Source organism: Myotis daubentonii, chromosome 11 (genome assembly GCF_963259705.1).
Source record: "Myotis daubentonii chromosome 11, mMyoDau2.1, whole genome shotgun sequence".
Classification (NCBI taxonomy): domain Eukaryota; kingdom Metazoa; phylum Chordata; class Mammalia; order Chiroptera; family Vespertilionidae; genus Myotis; species Myotis daubentonii.
The window spans coordinates 63,720,876-63,741,896 of NC_081850.1; the positions used below are offsets into that span (position 1 = coordinate 63,720,876).

The window sequence follows — 21,021 nt, forward strand, 5'->3', positions numbered from 1 at the left end:
CTGCCTTTAGTGGAGGCCACAGCCGGCCAAGGCAGGCAGGAAGCTTGGCTTCCTCCATCGCCTCGGCAACCAAACCTCCTGCTTGCTCCAGCTCTGTGGTTGCCGATCGCCATCTTGGTTGGGTTAATTTGCATATAGTCACTCTGATGGGCTGGTGGGCGTGGCTTGGGGGCGTGGTGAAGGTACGGTCAATTTGCATGTTTCTCTTTTATTAGATTAGATATGTTTTTATTTATTTCAGAGAGGAAGGGAGAGGGAGAGATAGAAACATCAATGTTGAGAGAGAATAATTGATAGGCTACCTCCTGCATGCCCACACTGGTGATCGAGTCCGCAACCTGGGCATGTGCCCTGACCAGAAATTGAACCACTATGACTTCCTGATTCATAGATCAATGCTCAACACTGAGCCATGCAGGTGGGGCTATAGTTTCTATTGGATTAAAAATGGGCACCATCCATAGCTTATTTGATGTTTTAGGGGGAAAGGAGGAGACGGAGAGTGCTCCCTCACACATCCTCCTCCTGGACATTTGAATGAGGAGGCCCCTTGATTGGCTTGCCTTGAACTTCCCTTTATTGATGGCTGCTCCTGATCCTGAGCTGAACTTTACCTCCCAAGTCTAAGCCCAATTTCCAGAACCCTTTGCTTTACCTGGTGCTACTTATGGGAATGAGAGCTAGCCACTGTTCATTCTGATTCCTGAATCTCACATTTAAAAAATGAGCTCATCCTGCTAGTGTCTAAATTTCCCATGAACTATGTGGCATTTGTTGACTATTCTCAGAGCAGAAATTTGATTAAATCGATACCTCTTCTATTAAAATTACATTAGGATTATTTTGATTGCAATTAAAAAAATCAAACTAATATTAGCTGAGCAAAGAAAAGGAGAGGATTTATTAATTTAAATAACAAGGATGCCAAATGATAGATCTGGACTTGCACACTGAATCTTGTTAATGGAGCATGAATGCCTCCAACAGCCCTGGTTCACCTGGCCCTCAGGTGGTGATCTCAGAAGAAAGACCATATTTTGCAGTAGGTCCAATAATATACCAGGGAGACCTTGGACTGACCAGCTTGAGCCATAAACCCACTTCTGAACCAATCATTATAGCTAGGTAGTAGAGGTATTCTATGTAGACAAATTATATAAATTATTTATATCCAGAGTATTAAAGAATCTCCTATAAATTAATAATAAAAAGAAAAATGACCTAAGAGGAAACTAGACAAAGCCATAGAAGAGAAAAATTAATAACAATAAATACATAAAAAATTCTCATTACCAACAGTATTCACTATAATAAACATAAATTAAAACAATGAAATACCAATTTTATTTTATTTAAAAGTAAAAATTCAAAAGTAAGTGTTGATGAGAGTGTGGGGAAATTGGGTCTCTCACTGCTTGGAAGTAGTTAAATATAGCATCATATATCCATGATTTAGAAGACAGCGTAGCTAATAGAAATAATGAGGTAGTGCTGTATATATTAACATAGGAAAGTCTCCAAGACTTATTGTTCAATAGGAAAAAGTAATTCTCAAGTGGCAATTTGAAAAGCTATTGGAGATGCACCTTCGGAGAACCTGAAGCAAAGAGTGCAATTTGCTGACAGCCCACAGCTGCCAACTCAGTGGATTCATGAGGCCAAATAATGAGGATGCCACTAGGGCAAGAGGAAACAAATCTTAAAGCAATGTAGTAAGTGCAATGATAGAGATGTGTGCAATATATTATGGAGGCCCAGAGGAGGTAAACTAAGCCAACTTTGGGAAGATACATAATTCGGGGATTGGGATGGCTCCCAGAAGGAGATGAAGATCAAGCTGAGCTAGGTGTTTACTGGGTGGAGAGGAGGGAAAAAGCATTCCAGAGACTGAAACTGCATGAGAAATTTATAGAGGCAAGAAAACTGTACATACAGGGAACCACCAGTGGGTTACTACGTATTAAAATAAGAGGTAGGGATGGATTATAAAAGATGAGGAGGCTGACAAGCTAGGCAGTCTAGCAAAGCCTCCTACATAATATTAGGGAGGTTTGAATATGTTTTAATGTGATGAGGAGCTACTAAAGGCTTTGAACAGGAGAGGCTATCTGAAAAGATTTTAGAGGATGGTAAGACACAAGGCAGAGGTAATAGGCAGGAGGCTATCACTGTCATTCAGAGAAGATGCATGTCTGAAAAAAGAGGTTGGAATAGCATGACACTAGTTGGAATCCGAGAAGGGGAAGAAATCAAGGAATACTGAGTTGGTACAATCTGTAGGTATTGGTAATGGGTTGGTGTGGGAGGTGGTGTGAGAGAGGGGGAGGAGTCACGATTAGATATACCCAGGGCTCTGATGTGAGTTCAGGTGAGGTGGAGAGATGAATCAGAAGATCAGGCAAACTATACCTCAGAGAATACAGTGATGGTTGGAAATGGCATCTGGTATTGTCCTTCTGCCACTGTCTTAAAAGGGATTCTAAAGGGATTTTCTTTGCCTTGTTCCTCCAGCCCTACACTGGCATTGCTGGCCTAAGTGGATACTCACCAGCTGGCCGTGTCCATCATTACAGCCAAGTCTGAGAATTCCTGATTATACTTAGAGCCTGTGGAGCTGCTGACACAAACGGTCATTAGCAGATGACCCTTTTGTAACAAACTATGCTTTAAAATGTAAACTGTGGGGCATTCTCCTTGCATTGTCCAGAAGAAACTTTCTCCTGCCTGAGCCTGGATTAATCATGAGAGAGCTCGTCAACATTCCACTGGTACATATTCTTACCCTGGTTGCCTTCAGCGGGACTGAGAAACTTCCAAAAGGTTGGTGTGAAAACTCTTATCTTCTTGTTGCCTTGTCATAGTTCTAAACTGTGTGTGTGTGTGTGTGTGTGTGTGTGTGTGTGTGTACGCACACGCGCACATGTGCTCTGATCACGACCGATTCATATTATGGTGGGCTTAGGTTTTAGCTGGTAAAGTAGGAGTGGGGTGTGTGGAGAGCAGAAAGCTATATAAATAAGCAATTGATTGATGATCTCCTTTCTACCCGTATCCTTCCCTTGCCTTAAGGTCTGCAGTAAAAACGTTAGCCTGCAGAGCCCTCACCCGTAGAGGAAACATTAGCAGGTAGAAAGCTTAGACTGCACGTTATCAAGATCCGTTTTGTTTATGTTTATGTCAAACTTCAGGGTGGTCTAAATGGATGATGAAAACCTTTTAACTCTGGAATATAATCAACCCTACTCCCAGACATCCAGAGTGTTCACTTCTGAATGAAAAAAATCATTTCCATTTTCACTTTTAATTTTACAAAACACTTCCTAAATATTTTAGTTACTAAAAAAATCAGAATTAGAGAAAGATACACACAATTTTCCTACTTAATAAAAGCTTAAAGACAATGGATTCTCAATAACTTTGAGGCCGAGTCATGATTTGGCTTGGCAAGAGACTGTGAACGTTTTTTTCAGAGCCTTTGGAATGTACCGGAAATAACACCACCTCAGGGGAAAGGAAAGCAACTTAAGAAACTGACAAACACCTGTTGCAGTAGCAAGAATGTCCACAGTGATATGGGTTCTGGCCAGGGTATTATGAAACTTAGACTAGTGAATTTCAAATCAGGAAGAAAGACTGGAAAAATCTGTGATTTGCAAAGGGACTGAGGGCTGCATTGAAATCTTTTTATAAACACATGAGAAAATGGATTGAATGGTATCAATTAAAGATTTTTCAAATTACATGTATTACAGTAGCATAAAAAGACTTCTGTGCTTTATGACACTCTCAAATTAATTATTTTCCCTTTATATATCACTTTATCAAAGAATTGGATACACTTGCATTGTATAGATAAGTGAAGGTAGTATCGGTATGTAGATGGGAAATGTAGCTTTAGATTTTGTGTTTCACTAACATTTCTGGAGCCACAATGTTAAGATCCACATGCTAATAAGATACAGCTTTTTTCACAGCCTGATTTCATATACTTGTTTTGTTTTCTATTTTACATAAGCAGAATGATACTTTCAAATGCATTTTAAACATTTACTCGCCAACTAATACGTTGAGGTATCTCCAGATAAAAGAGAACCTCGATCTTTTCAAATAGCTAATAATAGCCAGAAAGATTTAACATCGGCTGCAGATTATTTTAATACTTCCTGATCATACAACGGATGTTTGGTAAGACAGCACCTGGATGTTAGGACTTATGGATTATGTCTTATCTGTGCTATTCTAAACTCCAAAGTTATATAGAATGACATGGTGGAATGCTAAAATTTAGTAAAATTCATTATTATAAGAAGCAGGACAATTGATTTTGATGGTTCATATTAGAATTTGGTGCACACACAAAAAAATCTCCGACTTCCTTATATGAGCAACTCCTAATTTATATTTTAGAAAGAAATGATTTTCAGTTTCCAAATTTTACGGGTAAAGCCCTTAGTTCACACTATCTCTATTTTGAAAACTTCAAAATATCAACCTTAGTCAAAAACACCAAGTCTAGCAGAGCAAAGATACATTAACTACTACCCTAGTTCTAAGAATAAACATTATCATGAAAACACAGCCCCTAAAATTATAAATGTTGAAATGCCTAGAATATGTTGGTACAAACAAAATACAATAATGTGCTATTATTTTAATATTATTTAACATAATAAAAATATTCTACATAAACTATTTCATAGTTGATACTTTTTTTCTTGGCAGAAAGCAACTTTTAAGAAAGGTTTTTAGATTGAATCCATTTTTCCTAAGCCCTTATCATGAATTAATCAGGGACTCTGCCCAATAGTATTTTACAAAATAGACTGACAGATTTAAAATAGTGCAAGGGTATTCAGTGGATTCTTTTCTGTCAGCATGCCATTTTCTCAATAAAATTAATAACCATCTTTGTAGAATTAATAGCTTATTGTTTGGTTTCAGGTTAACCAAGATTCCTAACATTCAAAGACAAGAAAAAAAGTCACTACCTTTCTAAATCATGTTGACTAGTGATACTTTCAATGATGAACTCAATATCATAACCCACAAGTAGGAGAACTTTACAAACCATCATGTTGAAAGTAGCCAATGTTTCACTGAATTGCTCACCTTAACCACATACTTCAAAAATATTTAATGCTTTCTCATGAAGTATTAAGTGCACAGCAGAATTTAAATGGTGGGAGTACAGGAATTTACGTAAGCAGCACTGAATTTGGGTAACATGCACAAAGAGCTACTGTTTACACTCCGTTTTTAATATTACCCCATTGACTAGCATAATTAGAAATTTTTGAGTCTGGGTAGTTGCTTTGCAGTGGTTCTCAACCTTCCTAATGCCGCAACCCTTTAATACAGTTCCTCATGTTGTGGTGACCCCTAATTTCATTGTTACAAATTGAACATAATTAAAGCATAGTGATTAATCACAAAAACAATATGTAATTATATATGTGTTTTCCGATGGTCTTAGGCAACCCCTGTGAAAGGGTCGTTTGACCCCCAAAGGGGTCGCGACCCACAGGTTGAGAACCGCTGCTTTAGAGATATTTGAGAAACCTCCTCTTCTAAATCGAATGTATACAGGGATAGGATTCACAGATCCAACATATGACTAATTCAGAGTGGGCACAGCTGTCATTGAAATCCAGGACACTAAGTCCTGGATGAATGTTTAATAGTGACGTGCATTGTACAAGTAACTCATTGCATGTTTGGGAAAACACAAGTTGCTTTAGATATTACTGACCTCAAAGAACAGAAAGAAAAGGCAGAAATGTCAAGATTTCTACCCTATTTCCAAAGGTGAAATAGGCAACTTTGCAATGAAACAGGACTTGGTGGTCATTGGGGGAAAGTGACAAGGGAGTAGAGGACCCAAAGGAAGTGGTTCCACTCAGGAAGATGAGTGGAGTGGACCAGAGAATGTAGGACTACCTGGACCATGCTGAGAATCCAGCTGGGGCTGGGGACAGCACCTTTATGTGGCTCTGACCTGCACCATGGTTTCACTTTATCTGACAATCAGATATGAACATAGGAGCTGCAAGGACAGCTGCTGGATTAGCACATGGTTGGTGCTCCAAGATCAGTGCAACTAAGCGACTATAAAGTAAGAGAGCTGCGATTCTATGGCAACACACCATGGAGTATAGGTTGAATAATGAAGAAAGTGAAATAAGGACATTAAAGGCCTGGAGAAGTGTTTACCAGTGCTCAACATATAATGTTAGGTGCTATGCTAAGGATTGCCAGTGACTGTTAAAAGGGTCACTACTGAGTACATGCACATTTTATATGGATCCCTATGAGATCAAGTCTTCACCCAAACGAAAGCCCTCAGGAGAAGCAACTTAAGAAATTCTAACGGGCTGAGCCAGAACTCTTACCTGCCTGTGTCCAATGTCATTCCTGAAGGACCAAGAGTGTATTCTGAGACAAAGAATTAATGATACAGCATTAATAAGTGATTGAGATTATCAATAAACTTTAGAAGTTCCAAAGCATCATAATAAAAAATAACTTATGGCCCTAACTTGTTTGGCTCAGTGGATAGAGCATTGACCTACAGACTGAAGGGTCCCAGGTTAGATTCCAGTCAAGGGCATGTACCTTGGTTGCGGGCACATCCTCAGTAGGAGGTGTGCAGGAGGCAGCTGATCGATATTTCTCTCTCATCGATGTTTCTAAACTCTCTATCCCTCTCCCTTCCTCTCTGTAAAAAATCAATAAAATATATTTTTAAAAAACTTATGTTATTACATCACCAGTAGAATAAGTGTTAGTTTCCAAGATATGCCAAGTGTTGAGCAATACTGCATACTCTCTTTGGGGGCTTTGGAAAATTTCCAATCCCAAAGCGTTTTCTCATACTGATAAAATAATACTGTATTCATGATGTTAGAAAAACCTGAATATTTTCCAAGTTTGAGTACAAATTTTACTAAAACAGAAGGGAGAAAATACACCTGACTTCTTTGTTTTCTCAATCACTTGGTCACGTTAATCAGCAACTACTCGGGCAGAAGTTGGTATGTCAGTGACTAGTGTGCTAGAGCCCATGAAAGGTTAACATTATGTCCTTCTCATCTAGAAGCTAGTATTCAAGATAAGTTACTCTTTGGGTCCCGGAAAGGGTTGTATTCATTGTCATGTATTTGTTATTCATGTGGTCCTTGTATTGAGGGAAGAAATAGTGCTCTATTTTAAACAGGCTCTGGCTGAGATGAAAGCTGAATAGTAGAATGAAAGTAAACAAGAGAGTCTGCTGAGTCAACAAGTATCATTAAATACAACTATGTGATAGTGTCAGTAAAATTTTAAAAGCAGATTTGTTTAGATAATTTTGGAATATGGACAAAATGGACTTAACCAACTATATTCTGCTGAAAGAAATTGATACCGATGTAAATCTTACAACCCCTTCCCAATCTCTAACTAGTACTATGCTGAAGACATGAAGACATGGTATGGTTTAGAGTTAAAAGATGGGAACATTACACCAATTTTAACCTTGAAATTCACCTCTATCAATTTGCACTTTTGTTAAGTTTAGAAAAGTTATTTAACCATTCATAGCCTCCATTATTTCTCATCTGCAAATGAGAATGATAATGCTATCTGGTTTTATATTTATATTATGACATAATATTTTATTCCATTTTTTCTACATATCCTTTAAAATATGTATCATAATAAAATTGTTTATACACTTCTGCTTCCTGCCACTTTTACTATACACTAGATCATGCACACATTCTATATTATCAATACTGCTCAAGATGCCATTTGCAGCGACTATAAGTAGCATTCTGGTTAGATAAGAGTTGCTGGTATATGTTAGATATCTGCTTCTCTAAGATAAAGGCCCTGATTTGCTGCATTTGTTGATTTCTGTAGTGTAAATATTCCAACCACAGTTAATTTCAAGCTACCAACACTGAATTGGTAAGAGATGTGCAAAAGCATGCCTTTACATACTACTTCTACCATACAGAAAGTTAGATGTAAATAACCTCAAGAACATAGATAATAGTAAAATAGTTAGGAAGTGATACATTTTGAGTATTATTACTATGTTTTTAACATAATTCAATTATAAATGTATATGAATTAGTGTTTAATAATGTCTGTATTTAACAATTGTCTCATAAAATTCAAGCCAGCTCCATCAGACCACAGTTAGAAGACAAAACCATGTGTTTAACTCTTCTCCCACTTTTGTACAGTTAGTAAGATTTAGTACAATTAATCTGTTTTGTGCAAAGTCATCTACATACCTTTCCGTTTTGAGATTATTTTCTTGGGATAGTTTCCCAGAAATAAATATTAATGGTAAATCTGCATGTAATCCAGTGACCAGGAGAACAATTAAACAGTTCAGGTTTCTGTTTTAAAATTACAGAGTCAAGCCTTGGCCGAGTTGGCTCAGTGGATAGAGTGTCGGCCTGCAGACTTAAGGGTCCCAGGTTCAATTCCGGTCAAGGGCATGTACCTTGGTTGTGGGCGCATTCCCAGTGGGGGGTGTGCAGGAGGCAGCTGATCGATGTTTCTCTCTCATCGATGTTTCTGGCTCTCTATCCCTCTCCCTTCCTCTCTGTAAAAAATCAATAAAATATATATTTTTTAAAAATTTAAAAAAAATTACAGAGTCAAATAATGCACAGGGTTTCATGTGGGCCAAGGACGATTTTAAGTGCTTTACGTATATTAATTTATTTAATCCTCATGACAAGCCCATGTGGTGGTTTTATTATCATCTCCATCTCTAGCTGAAGAGGCACTAGTTATGTGACTTGATGGGGTAGGGAAGGATGCAGTGGGGATTTGAACTCAAACCCTGTGCTAGCCTGGTTGCTCAGTAGCCTTTCTCTTTAAACAATGAAAGCAGTCAATATTATCAATTAACCTTTGGGCCCATCATTACTTGCATTCCACAAACTTAATATAATATTTTTTTGTTTTTATCTCTTAATATCTATGTGATTATACACTCAATTATTTCATTTATTGCCCATTTAGAAAATATATACTTTTTTCTTAAGAGATTGACTTTTTAAAAATTTATCAATCACAAGTTTGCTTCCATTCCATTGGAAAATGAACATTTCTGCAGGGTTCAGATTTGTTATAACTTTTTGCTACAAAGATAATATGTATTCATTTGTAACACTGTAAGACACAGCAATCCAAAAATATAAAATTATGCTCACACCTACAAGAAAATGCTTTTAACATTTTGGTATTCATTCTTCCATTCTCATGTACTAGAGGCCCAGTGCATGAAAATTCATGGACTGAAGGGGGGGTCCCTCAGTCTGGCCTGCTCACAGTCTGGGAGCCCTCAGGGGCAGGAGGCAACCCAGCCATCAGGGGAAGGCAACGCCCCCATCACACCTCTGCTGCTGCCACTGCTGGCAGCGCAAGCCTCAGCTGGCCCTGGTTACCTGAGTCTTGGGCGGCCTTGGGCGGCTGGGCAGCTGCCATCCAAGGCTTGCCTGTGCCTTGGTCTGGCCCTGGGTGGCTGGGGGGCTGAGGGTGGGTCCAGCCACACCACAGGCCTGCCACCCCCAGTGGGGCTGAAAGGACTGGAGACTCTGGTGGGGCTGAGGGGACTGGGCACCGCCATCTTGTGGCTATGGGCACCACCATATTTGTGATGGTGTGATGGTCAATTTGCATATTATATCTTCATTAGATAGGATATATGTGTGTGTGTGTGTTTCTTTAAAAATTTAGGAGCCTGTAAATTCATTTTAATGTTTGGCTTTGGCTTTATTTTAAGTCTTTATTTTTTAAATAATTAAGCTTCATGATTGTTGTATCTTCCTGCTGAATTGTTCCTTTTATGAGTAAGTAGTACTTCTCTTCATTTGATAAATGTTTATCACTTTATATTCTATTTTTTCATATATTAGTACTGTTCTATCACTTTGTTTTTAGTATTTAGTTTGCATATTTTTCCTTCTCTTTGATGTTAACATTTTTGTTTTAATTTATTTGAGTGTGCTTTTGTGTTTTTAAATCCTATATGACAATATCTACCTTTTCATAGGTCATTGTACCACTGGCATTTACTGTGGTTTCTAATATATTCAGGCATGTCTCTTCTTCTTTATGTTGTGTCTTCTGTTAACCAAGCATTTTCTTGGCTTACTTATCCTGGTTCCTTCCCTCCCTCCCTCCCTCCCTTCTTTCTTTCCTTCTTTTTTTCCTTCCTTTCCTTCCTTTCCTTCTTTCCTTCTTTCCTTCCCTCCTCCTCCTTTTTCTTTTGATTAAAACACTTCAATCCCTCCTTTTCCCCTGCTGCTTTGGAAGTTTGGTTTTGCATCTATTCTTTTAGTGGTAACCATTAATAATCTCTGTACTATATTCCTTGTGCTGTACTCACACCCCTGTGCTATTTTTATAACTAGCAATCTGTACTTCTTCATCCCTTCCACTATCTTGCCCATCCCCCCAACCCCTGTCATGTGGCTTCCATCTGTACCTTCTCTGGATCTAGGAGTTTGTTTATTCATTTATTTTGTTTTTTAGATATGGGTACCATATGATTACACTTACATGTGAAATCAAAGAAACAAAATAAACAAACAAAACAGTGATAAAATTTTAACACATGCATTCAACTATACATTTTTCTCCCCATGTCTGCAGTTACTCAGTATTGCTGCCATCTTCCTCTTTATGGTAATGAGTTTAACATATTTTAACTATCCACTGACCTTCTTCCCTGAACTTTCATCTTATAATTGTTTATCTATAATTTTAATTTCATTCTTTTATAAACACAAATATTAGTGGTTTACTTTTCAAATATTCCATAGTGAATTAAAATTGGAATCATATTTTACCACCATCCTTGCTTACTACTGTCATCTCTCATCCCTTTCTTTTGGGTACAAATTATTTCTTACTGAGTTTATATACTTCACCGACTGTTTCACAGAAGGTCTATGAGTGGTAAACAATTTTAGTATTTTCCTGTCTTTACTTTATCTTCATTTTAAAATTATTATGTAAGTTGACTATAGAATTCCAGGCTAATAGTTATTTTATCTCATCCCTTTAGAAGTATTAATCCATTGCATTTTTGGTATCAACTGTTGCCGAATAACCTCATGTCAGCCTAACTGGCATTTCTATTAAGGTGATAGATCTTTTCTTTCTAGTAGAGTTTAAGATTTTCTATCTTTAATTTTTTATAGATTGAATCCAATATATCTAGGGATGAATTTATTATTCTTTATCTGGCTTGGCACTTGGTATAACTTTCCATCTGAATATTCATGTTTTCTTTTCAATTTTGAAAAATGATCAGGTACGTATCCCTTTACAAATTGCTTCTCAGCCATTCCCTCTGTTTTATTTTCCATTAGAAGTGCCTGCCAATCTATATTTTATGTTTCTTAACTATTCTTTAATACCTTTCATTTCTTTGTACTGTATTCTGTATATTTTAATGGTATTTCAATTGAAAATTTGAAAACAGTGGCTGTGATACCTATATATGTCATTTTACCTAAAAATTCTGCTCTCTCGTTTGAACTACTCTTTCAATCTTCTAAAAATATATGCCTTTTGCCCTAACCGGTTTGGCTCAGTGGATAGAGTGTCAGCCTGCAGACTCAAGGGTCCCAGGTTCGATTCCAGTCAAGGGCATGTACCTTGATTGCGGGGGCTGATCAATGTTTCTCTCTCATTGATGTTTCTAACTCTCTATCCCTCTCCCTTCCTCTCTGTAAAAAATCAATAAAATATATTTTTAAAAAATAAATAAATAAAATAAAATAAAAATATATGCCTTTTATAAGGCCTCAGAAATATAGTCTGGCTCATTTAAATAATACATCAGTAAGTATGCTAACCCTGAGAAGAGAAAGAGCTCTAAGACATGGTCCCTGACCTAAAGCTCAAGGTTTTTATAATTGAGTGGAACAAAGACAAACAGATTATTTTAATAGTGTCCATGTGACAAGACCTATAAGAGTGACATATACAGGGTGAACTAAGGTTAAAGAAAAGGGCATTTGGCTCTAACAAATCAGGGAAATAGGGAGGACATGATGCTCAAACACGATTTTAAGAAAAGAGTAATATTAACAAGGGAGATATGAGCTAAGTGAGATACTCCCAACTAACATTTTCCATTTTTCTTCACTCTCAAGTTTGCCTTTGAGTTTGGAAAAATAAGGTTATTTAGATAAAGTAGGTGTGTCTTTTATGGCCAATGTACCAGTTCTTGGTGTTTCCTGAAGCTGTCACCAACTACCCCACATGTTCTCACTGCTTACTGTGTTTTCATAGGCACCTTGTGTTTCAACTAAAATGACCATATAATTTATGGTCCTAACTCAGGTAATTTGGGAGTAAAGGGGGCGCTATTGATAATCACATCAGGAGACCGGGTATAACTGATTATTATAGCTGATCACCTTATGTATCTATCCTACCTTGTCATCTAGATCGTGGGTCCTTACAAGACACATCTTTTTGCTTCTAGTCATTATCCCTAGTCACTCCACCCTCTCCCTCAGGCCTAAGCAACCACGAATATATTTTCTGGCTCTATAGATTTGTCTACTCTGGACATTTCATAGAAATGGAATTGTATAATATGTTGTCCTTGTGACCGGCTTTTTTTTCCACTTAGCTTATTGTTTCCAAGGTCTGTCTATGCTGTAACATGTATCATACTTCATTTATTTTTATTGTTAAATGGTATTGAATAAATTACATTTTGTTTACCTGTTAATTTGCTGGCAGATACTTCGGTTGCTTCCACCTTTTGGTTATTGTGTGTAATGCTATTATTAAAATGAGCGTACAAAAATCTACTTGAGTTCCTGCTTTCAATTTTCTGAGGTGTGAAATTGCTGGGTCATAGAATAATTACATGTTTAATGTTTTGAGGAACCACCATACTGTTGTTCAGTGGTTGTACCATTTTATATTCCAACCAACAATACACAAATATTCTAATTTCTCCATGTCCTTACCAACATTTGTTGTTTATTTCTTTTTGAGTATAGCCATTCTATAGGGTGTGAAGTGGTATCTTATTGTGGTTTGATTTGCATTTCCTTAATAGCTAATGATGATGAGCATCTTTTCATGCTATTATTGTCCATTTGTACACATTCTTTGGGAAAATGTCTATTAAGATCCTTTGCCCATTATTAAAAATTTGTGTTATATATCTTGTATTATGGAGTTTTTCTAATCTAGTCATATGCAGATGTGAATTCCCTATAAATCAGATGAAGCTTAAACTTCAGAGTCTCTTATTCTCATGAGCCCCTTCTAAGACCCTCAGTGGACTCTAGGAATGTGTTCAGGTAAAGGTATTTTTTATAAAATGTGGAGAAAATTATTTTTAAACAATTGTTAACATTGCCATCTCTTTCCACTCTGACTTCCCTTCAGTTATACTTCCGTTCTAGTTGACTGGTGTTGAAGTGGCCACTGACATTTTATATTCATAATTTGATATATTCTTCCTTAAAGAGGGCACCCAAATTATACACCTTTGAGCTTTATAAAACCTGGACATGACCCTATTCTCTTCAGAGCCTTCTTTTTTTGATTCTCAAATACCTAGTTTGGAAGTAAAACAAAATTCTCTAGATAAAATTTTCCTTCCTTTTGGCAAATTTCTGCTATGCAAAAATATAATTCTTATTCGGGTATGTGATGGTCTCTGACTACTTACAGAGGTTAGCATACAGCTCTCACGTTATTTCTCCTCTCCTGTTAGCTCCTGTCATCACCACTCCTCTGGAAACAGTGGATGCCCTAGTTGAAGAAGTGGCTACTTTCATGTGTGCAGTGGAATCGTATCCCCAGCCTGAAATTTCCTGGACTAGGAATAAAATTCTCATCAAGTAAGTATTCTGACTTTTCTGGCAAGAATGCCAATACCGCCTTGCAATATATCTTGACATGAATGCAACCACAGCTCTTGGAAGTGTTAAAGTTCGCCTTCTATGACATGTAAAATGCAAATGTCCTCCTTTTATAAATGTTAGATCTGAACTTCAGTGAGGTTAAGGGAATTGCTCAAAGCAAAATAGTGATTTAATTGACATGGGAAAGTTGGGACTATTTGCTTCCTTGAATCCCAAAGAACTAGAACTATGCCTGGCACATGCTGAGCAGTCACCAAATATTCGCTTAATGAATGCATAAATACTCAGTTAATTTACTTATGTAAATATTTAACCCTTTCTGCTAGTTACATTTGTGTATTTGTGTGTGTGTGTGTGTCTGTGTGTGTGTGTCTGTGTTTTCATTATCCAGCTGCTATTTCCCAGTAATTGTGGGAATATGACTCTATATCTTTTTTTTAAATATATTTTATTGATTTTTCCACAGAGAGGAGGGGAGAGGGATAGAGAGTTAGAAACATCGATGAGAGAGAGACATCGATCAGCTGCCTCCTGCACACCCCCCACTGGGGATGTGCCCGCAACCAAGGTACATGCCCTTGACCGGAATCAAACCTGGGACCCTTCAGTCCACAGGCCAACGCTCCACCACTGAGCCAAACCGGTCAGGGCATGACTCTATCTTGGTAATAATATACTTTCCTGAATAAAGTAAATTTTACCTTTCATCTTATCAGTAGACATCCCCATTTTTGAAGGACTCAATAGTGCTTTGATTATTGGAGCCCAGCAAAGATTAGAATATAATGTTAGCTTTATATTACTAAATAAGATTATTTTATTATTCAGAAGACACTCAAGTTTCCTCTGACCTTCAATCTACTTTCTAATTGACAAGTTATCTTTCTGATCAGTTCACCGTAGCCCAAAAATCACAGGTGAGGCTCTAACCTGGCATTTTCCCCTGTGACCTGCAGGCTCTTCGACACCCGGTACAGCATTCGGGAGAACGGGCAGCTCCTCACCATCCTGAGTGTGGAAGATAGTGATGACGGCATTTACTGCTGCATCGCTGACAATGGCGTGGGAGGAGCTGCGGAGAGCTGCGGGGCCCTGCAAGTGAAGATGAGTGAGTGAGAAAGATAATCATCTATTGATTTAATTTTTATAAATCTTTAATGTTGAAAGTTTTACAGATGTACCCTTTTTCTCCCATTGACCCCTCATAGCCTGCCCACACCCTCTGCCCCAGGCCTTCAGCATCCTATTGTCTGTGTCCATGGGTTATGCATATATGCTTACAAGTTCTTTGGTTTCATCTACTGATTTTAACATTTGGAACAGGTGGTAAATAAAGCTTCCCATAACTAGAGGTTCAGAACTTAGACAAGTTCAAGTTCAAAACACAACCTTGAGACAGTTAATTCCACACCTCTTATTCCTGCCATCAAACACAACCCTAAAGGCAAGTCTCTTAGTCCCGGTACTCTCCATTTTCTTGCCTTGTTAATTTTGAATGTTTGTTTCCCTTTAGAACCGAAAATAACTCGTCCTCCCATAAATGTAAAAATAATAGAAGGATTAAAGGCAGTTCTACCATGTACTACAATGGGCAATCCCAAACCATCGGTGTCATGGATTAAAGGAGATAGTGCTCTCAGGGTAAGTGATTATTATGTTAAAGCATGTATATAAACATATTTTCAAACACAAAAATCCATAGCAAAGTCCATTACAAACTTACAAACTTTGATTATAAGATTTTTTTTCCACATACAGCATTTTAACCAAACTTAAACATATCTGTTCCTTTATATGCAAATTTTAAGGCAATCCAGCTGGGGCTGGCTAGGGGAAAATGAGATGGGTACCTATAGTGTCAGGGAGGAAAAAGGAGGCAAAGCAAAAGCAAAGCTAGAGGCTTTTTTGTTGGTTGGTTGAACATTTATTTTTCAACACTGGATCACAGAGACTTACAAAATAAAAAAGATGGAACTAAAATCCAAGCTTTAGACCCGACGAACAGTTTCTGGGAGGAGAGAGAGAAATGAGGTTTGGGAGAAAAGGAATGAGAACACTCTGGAGTGAAGTTAGAGCATGAAGACTCAAGTCTGGTGAACAAGCAAACATCTTGACAAATACCCCAATCACAAAGAGTAGTCAAAAGTTATTAGTCAAAAGGTATTATTCGCATGCTTACTTGGTACGGCTTTTGTATCATATCTTACACCAACATAATAGAATATCCCATAGGGGATTCATATATATGTCAAATAATTCAAATTAATTAGCTTTTTTAGAATTTAAAATAAAACACAAAATGTTAAATATTTTGTGGTAATCTATATATGCTCCTCTGGCTTTCCTTTTGCTATAAATACTGGTGCATTTCCAACAATAAAAGCAAGGTGTGGCTCTATATATGTTACTGAATTTAGAGTCCTAGAAGAGAAGATAAAGTAATATTTTAACTTCAAAAACCAATTTTTGCATTATTTGTAGAACTTACCATGTTTTTTCAAAGGACCTATATTCCCTTAAGGATACTACATAGAGTGTTCAGTAAATAAGGTAGTAAAAAGCAATGCTTTTAATCAAAAAGACTTGGGTATGGTTTTTAGGAAATCAAATAAGCCTTGGTATAATTGTGTGATGAAAGAAAATAAAAATAAACTAATCTTATGGGATGATTATAAGGTTAATTTAGGTAATCTTATACTATCTCATTTACTATCGAATATTATACATTGTAAGTGCCAAATACAAATGTTCAAAATGATATTCTTGATGATAACAGTGATGAAAATAACTTGATGAAATGTGGCAAATGTGTCCTTGATAGAGCCATGGGCCTTTTAAAATTCATGTCCTTATCCCTGGCAGGAAAATTCCCGCATTGCAGTTCTTGAATCTGGGAGTTTAAGGATTCATAATGTGCAAAAGGAAGATGCAGGACATTATCGATGTGTGGCAAAAAACAGCCTCGGGACGGCATATTCCAAATTGGTGAAGCTGGAAGTTGAGGGTAAGGAGCTGCATTCCTTCCTCTGCGTGTTATCAAGAGGCCTCAAGTTCTGCTGTGAAGGCTCTATTGTATGTAGCTGGCAAAAGTAGAGGTGTAGGTAGTTTAGTTCCCTCAACTGTTCCAGATATTAGACTCTAAGATCAAGACTGTGAAAGGAATAACTAAAAAAAAGAAAGAAAATTTCATTGGAATAATAGGTCATATTTCATCTATTGCCTACAATCACAGGTAATTTTGACCAAAACAAATTAAATTCACTATGACACTAAAACTAAAGGACACTGCTTTGGAATGTCTGACTGGCATGGACAAGTCTTCCTAGTTAATAAATTTGAAGACATTTGATCTTTTGCAGTATGTAGACATGACTTTGAAAATGTTACCAAAAGAAAATAATGGTTTTTTTTCAAACTGTATTGTTACAAAGCATTGAAAAAAAATGCTCAGAACGTATAAGCAAAAACAGTCCTACTTCTAGGAGATACATTGTTAAAGTATTTTTTCATATTTATATGTTCTATAATCAACTAATTCAACAACTCTCTGTGAAAGTTCTTCACTGAGAAATCAGAATTCACATAGGGCTAGATGTTTTATCCATTTGGTCGTTGGATCCTTCTTGACCTAAAATTACAGCACATGTTGCTTAAAAATAGAAGCCACCAGCACATCTGTGCTAGGTGAGCGAAGTGAATACAAAATCCTTCCCACCTCTTCCTGTTACAAGCTATTGAGTTGACCTCTCTGGTTCCCAGTTTTCTCATTTGTACAGTGGAGTTTGTTGTATTCAGTGAGGCGTTGATAATATTTATCATGTGTGGCCTTTTGAAAACAGTAAATATTGACTAAGAATCATCACCTATTTTTCTGCTTTTTTCTTATCTGATTGACACAGTAATTGAACTATCATATACTTGGTACAATTATATTCCAGTTCAATTAGGGATGACGTTTAGGATTCCCCACAGCTTACTTTGGTTTTATCCTACCCTTAATCCAAAATTTAATCATTCCTACATCTCCTCCTTCTCAATCATATAGTTTGCTATTATTAGCTCCTTTAAGATTTTTATTTCCCAGCTAGATCTTCCTCTCACAGCTCTAGTGATCTCACTTCCCACATTTACTTCTACTTGAGATAACATGTTTATTATGTTATTGCATCAACTGCTCAAAATTTTTATGAATTCCTCATGAAAATAAATGCAGTTGTTGAGAATGGTGACTGTCAGATGTAAAAAAGGATGTATTTTCAGCCTAGTTGCTATAATTTAATATTTTCTAAATCATCAATGCTAATAAAGCTCAGTATGCAACAATCAGTTGATGTTAATTATACAGTGAAAAATAAGCATACAAACACATTCAGTTGCACACTTTGACACATTGAATATCTGCCTGGATTCAGTGTTTGCTTGAACTATATGTGTAATGATGCAGATTAATGTTATCCATTTGTATACACTATCATAAAGATTTTCCTCACCAATATATGAGCTTCTACATTATAATATACTAGAGGCCCAGTGCACGAATTCATGCCTGGGTGGGGTCCGGCCAGCTTTCCCTGATCTGGGCCCATCAGGGCCAGGCCAGCTTAGGGGAGGGGCCTCAGGAGGTTGGCCGGAGGGCCCCACCCCCTATTGGGCCAGTTGGCTGGCTGCAGTGTGTGTTATAGCGACCATTCTGGTCGCTTGGTTTTTATATATATACATGATACTATTTTTTAGGTCACTATCTTCATAGATATTGAAATGATTTACTTTGACTTTGGCTAGAGAAAATTATTAAAAATCTCAGTTATTGGAGTTCAATTACACCATTTAGTCCTACCTTGCCATTTAATTTTGTATCATGCTTATCATTAAAACTGAATACTCTTTTCTTTCTTCCTAACATTTAAATGGTCATGCTCATTTCTTTAACAGTTAATATATGCTGGAGGTTTTCTTAAACTTGCTAGTGTTGAGAGTTGATCACATTATTTAAAGTTACTCTAACAGCAGGCAAAATGATCATTTTATCACACATGTCTAATTTCTACTCCATCCTAGTCCCTATCCAAATAGCCGATATACATGAAAATTTGTGACATGCTTAGCAAAGATGCTGGTACATAATAAGCATTATTAATGGCATTGACTATAATTAGAACATAAAAATTACAGCAAATCTGTTTTGGTTCTTGAAGATCTGAAAAGTTGGCTTCCACTTAAAGAAATAGTTGAGGCATTTCCACAAGATATAATGCAACATAACCTACTTGAAGAAAGGGCCAATTCAGCCAACTACTCAGAACAGGTGAAAATGCAACTGAGAAGAATCTCAAAAGTGCCTGCAAATACCTCCTAGGTTGGCAATGGTGAGGGCCGAAGATGAATCTGGGCCATGGTCAGTCAGGGCAGATGAGCATTTGCTACATGTTGTGTCATTAACTCTGAAAATTAGTTCGAGCAAATTAGAAGGAGAACTCCACAGTGCCATTGGATTCTGAGCTACACTTATTCCAAGTGAGTAGGAAAAGATAGAGCTTTGTTCACCATTGCTAGCTTCTAATGAGGATATGCAGGCCAGGCCGTGGATTTGGTACAGTGTGTTCACCCTTCAACATAGAAGCAAAGCTCCCTTTCTGGATTGCCATCCTCAGTTGGTGTGTCTCTGGAATGGCAAGACAAAGATATTCTACCCTCCCATCTTATCTTACAAGGTTCAGACCGTGACATGCAAAATTACTGATGGAACTCTACCTCAAGCATGGTCAAACATGGATGTTTTTCTAAAAGGAGGGGCAATGGATGTCTAGCACTTAAAAATACTAAATGCCTTATGTGGATTATTTTATTTAATCCACACTAATGGTCTGTGACAAAGGTTTATCATTGTGCTATTTTAGGAAACTGAGGAACAGAGAGGATAACGAACTCAAGGCTGCACAGATAGAAGTGTCTAAGAAACTAAGTAATGTTGAATGCTGTCTGTTCCATTAAAGAACATAATCATGTGTGAGACTGTCCAGAATAGTGTCAGAAGGAGGATTACGGAAGAAGCTAGAATTCTGTAAATAATGGAGACTAGAATTTTTTTTAAAAAAGAGAGACAGTGGGTATAGATAAAGTTTTCAATAAATTTAGCAGCAAAAAGGGCAGAGTCAAAAAATGAGCAGTAGCTGGAGGCATATAGTGTTGGTTTGCAAAATTTCTCTTTTTAAAAGATAAAAAATGTTCAACTATTAATGAGAAGGAGTCTAGAGAGAAGGAAATTTTGAACATACGAGAGAGAGGGAAGATTCAAAGGAATATTGGTGGTGCTTGAGAAGTCAAAAGGTATGTATTCAGGGGACAAGTGATGTGATGAACTTTATACAGAGGGTGACCACATGTCCCAGTTTTCCCAGGACGTTCTGGCTTACACCTGTTGTCCTGGAATAATTATTAATAGAGTCTCTCTATTACTTTCAAAAGTCTCCAGGCTTCAACGATAAATTATATGATCACTGTGCTTAGTCAGGAAGAGAAAGTTCCTTCCTTGTAACAGGAAGAAAGGAAAAAGCGGTGTATTCCAGCATAAATGAGTTAATATGTTTGGTGGATAGAATTTGAGAATGCTCTGTTCTGATGGTCTCTATTTCCTGTAGGAAGTAGAAAGTAAATTTATCTTCTGAAAATACTTCTATAAAGGGGGGCAGAGGGATGAGGAGAGTAGAAGGGTTTAAAATAGCTGTGGAGAATGGGAGAGATGACTCACGAGGGAAACCGGGATTCCTGGGTGACATTAAGTGGAGAATGGGACGTGAATATAGAGTGAGGGTTTTTATTGTTGGTTGGGGGTGTTTTTGCCTAATTGTGGGATATTTCCTCAGCTTTGCTCAGCATTACAGGTACAAGTTCAGACAAAGTAGAAAGCCAAATCCAGGGCAAGAATCAAGCATTGGAGTTTTGCCGGGAAGGAAAGAAAATAGGGCAAAGGATTTGAGAATATTACAAGAGAATAATCAAAGCGATGAATTATGCAGTCTTTATGTACCAGATAACACAAACTTCGGATTAAACACTTACAGCTCCAGCAATTTGACAGACAGGATAATATGAAAATTTTATGACTATAAACACC

At 37.2% G+C, this 21,021-nt stretch overlaps 1 protein-coding gene across 3 annotated transcripts in view; it reads left to right on the plus strand.

The window, feature by feature from the left end:
• The first annotated feature begins 2,393 nt into the window (after positions 1 to 2,393).
• Positions 2,394 to 21,021, plus strand: part of MUSK (muscle associated receptor tyrosine kinase) — a 70,608-nt gene continuing 51,980 nt past the window's right edge. For all 3 annotated transcript variants that reach the window (XM_059657622.1, XM_059657623.1, XM_059657624.1), the window contains exons 1-5: positions 2,394 to 2,820; positions 13,757 to 13,883; positions 14,864 to 15,015; positions 15,421 to 15,548; positions 16,770 to 16,911. In XM_059657622.1, the coding sequence (XP_059513605.1) occupies positions 2,742 to 2,820; positions 13,757 to 13,883; positions 14,864 to 15,015; positions 15,421 to 15,548; positions 16,770 to 16,911 (628 nt within the window). In that variant the 5' untranslated portion in view covers positions 2,394 to 2,741. The remainder of the gene's footprint in view (positions 2,821 to 13,756; positions 13,884 to 14,863; positions 15,016 to 15,420; positions 15,549 to 16,769; positions 16,912 to 21,021) is intronic.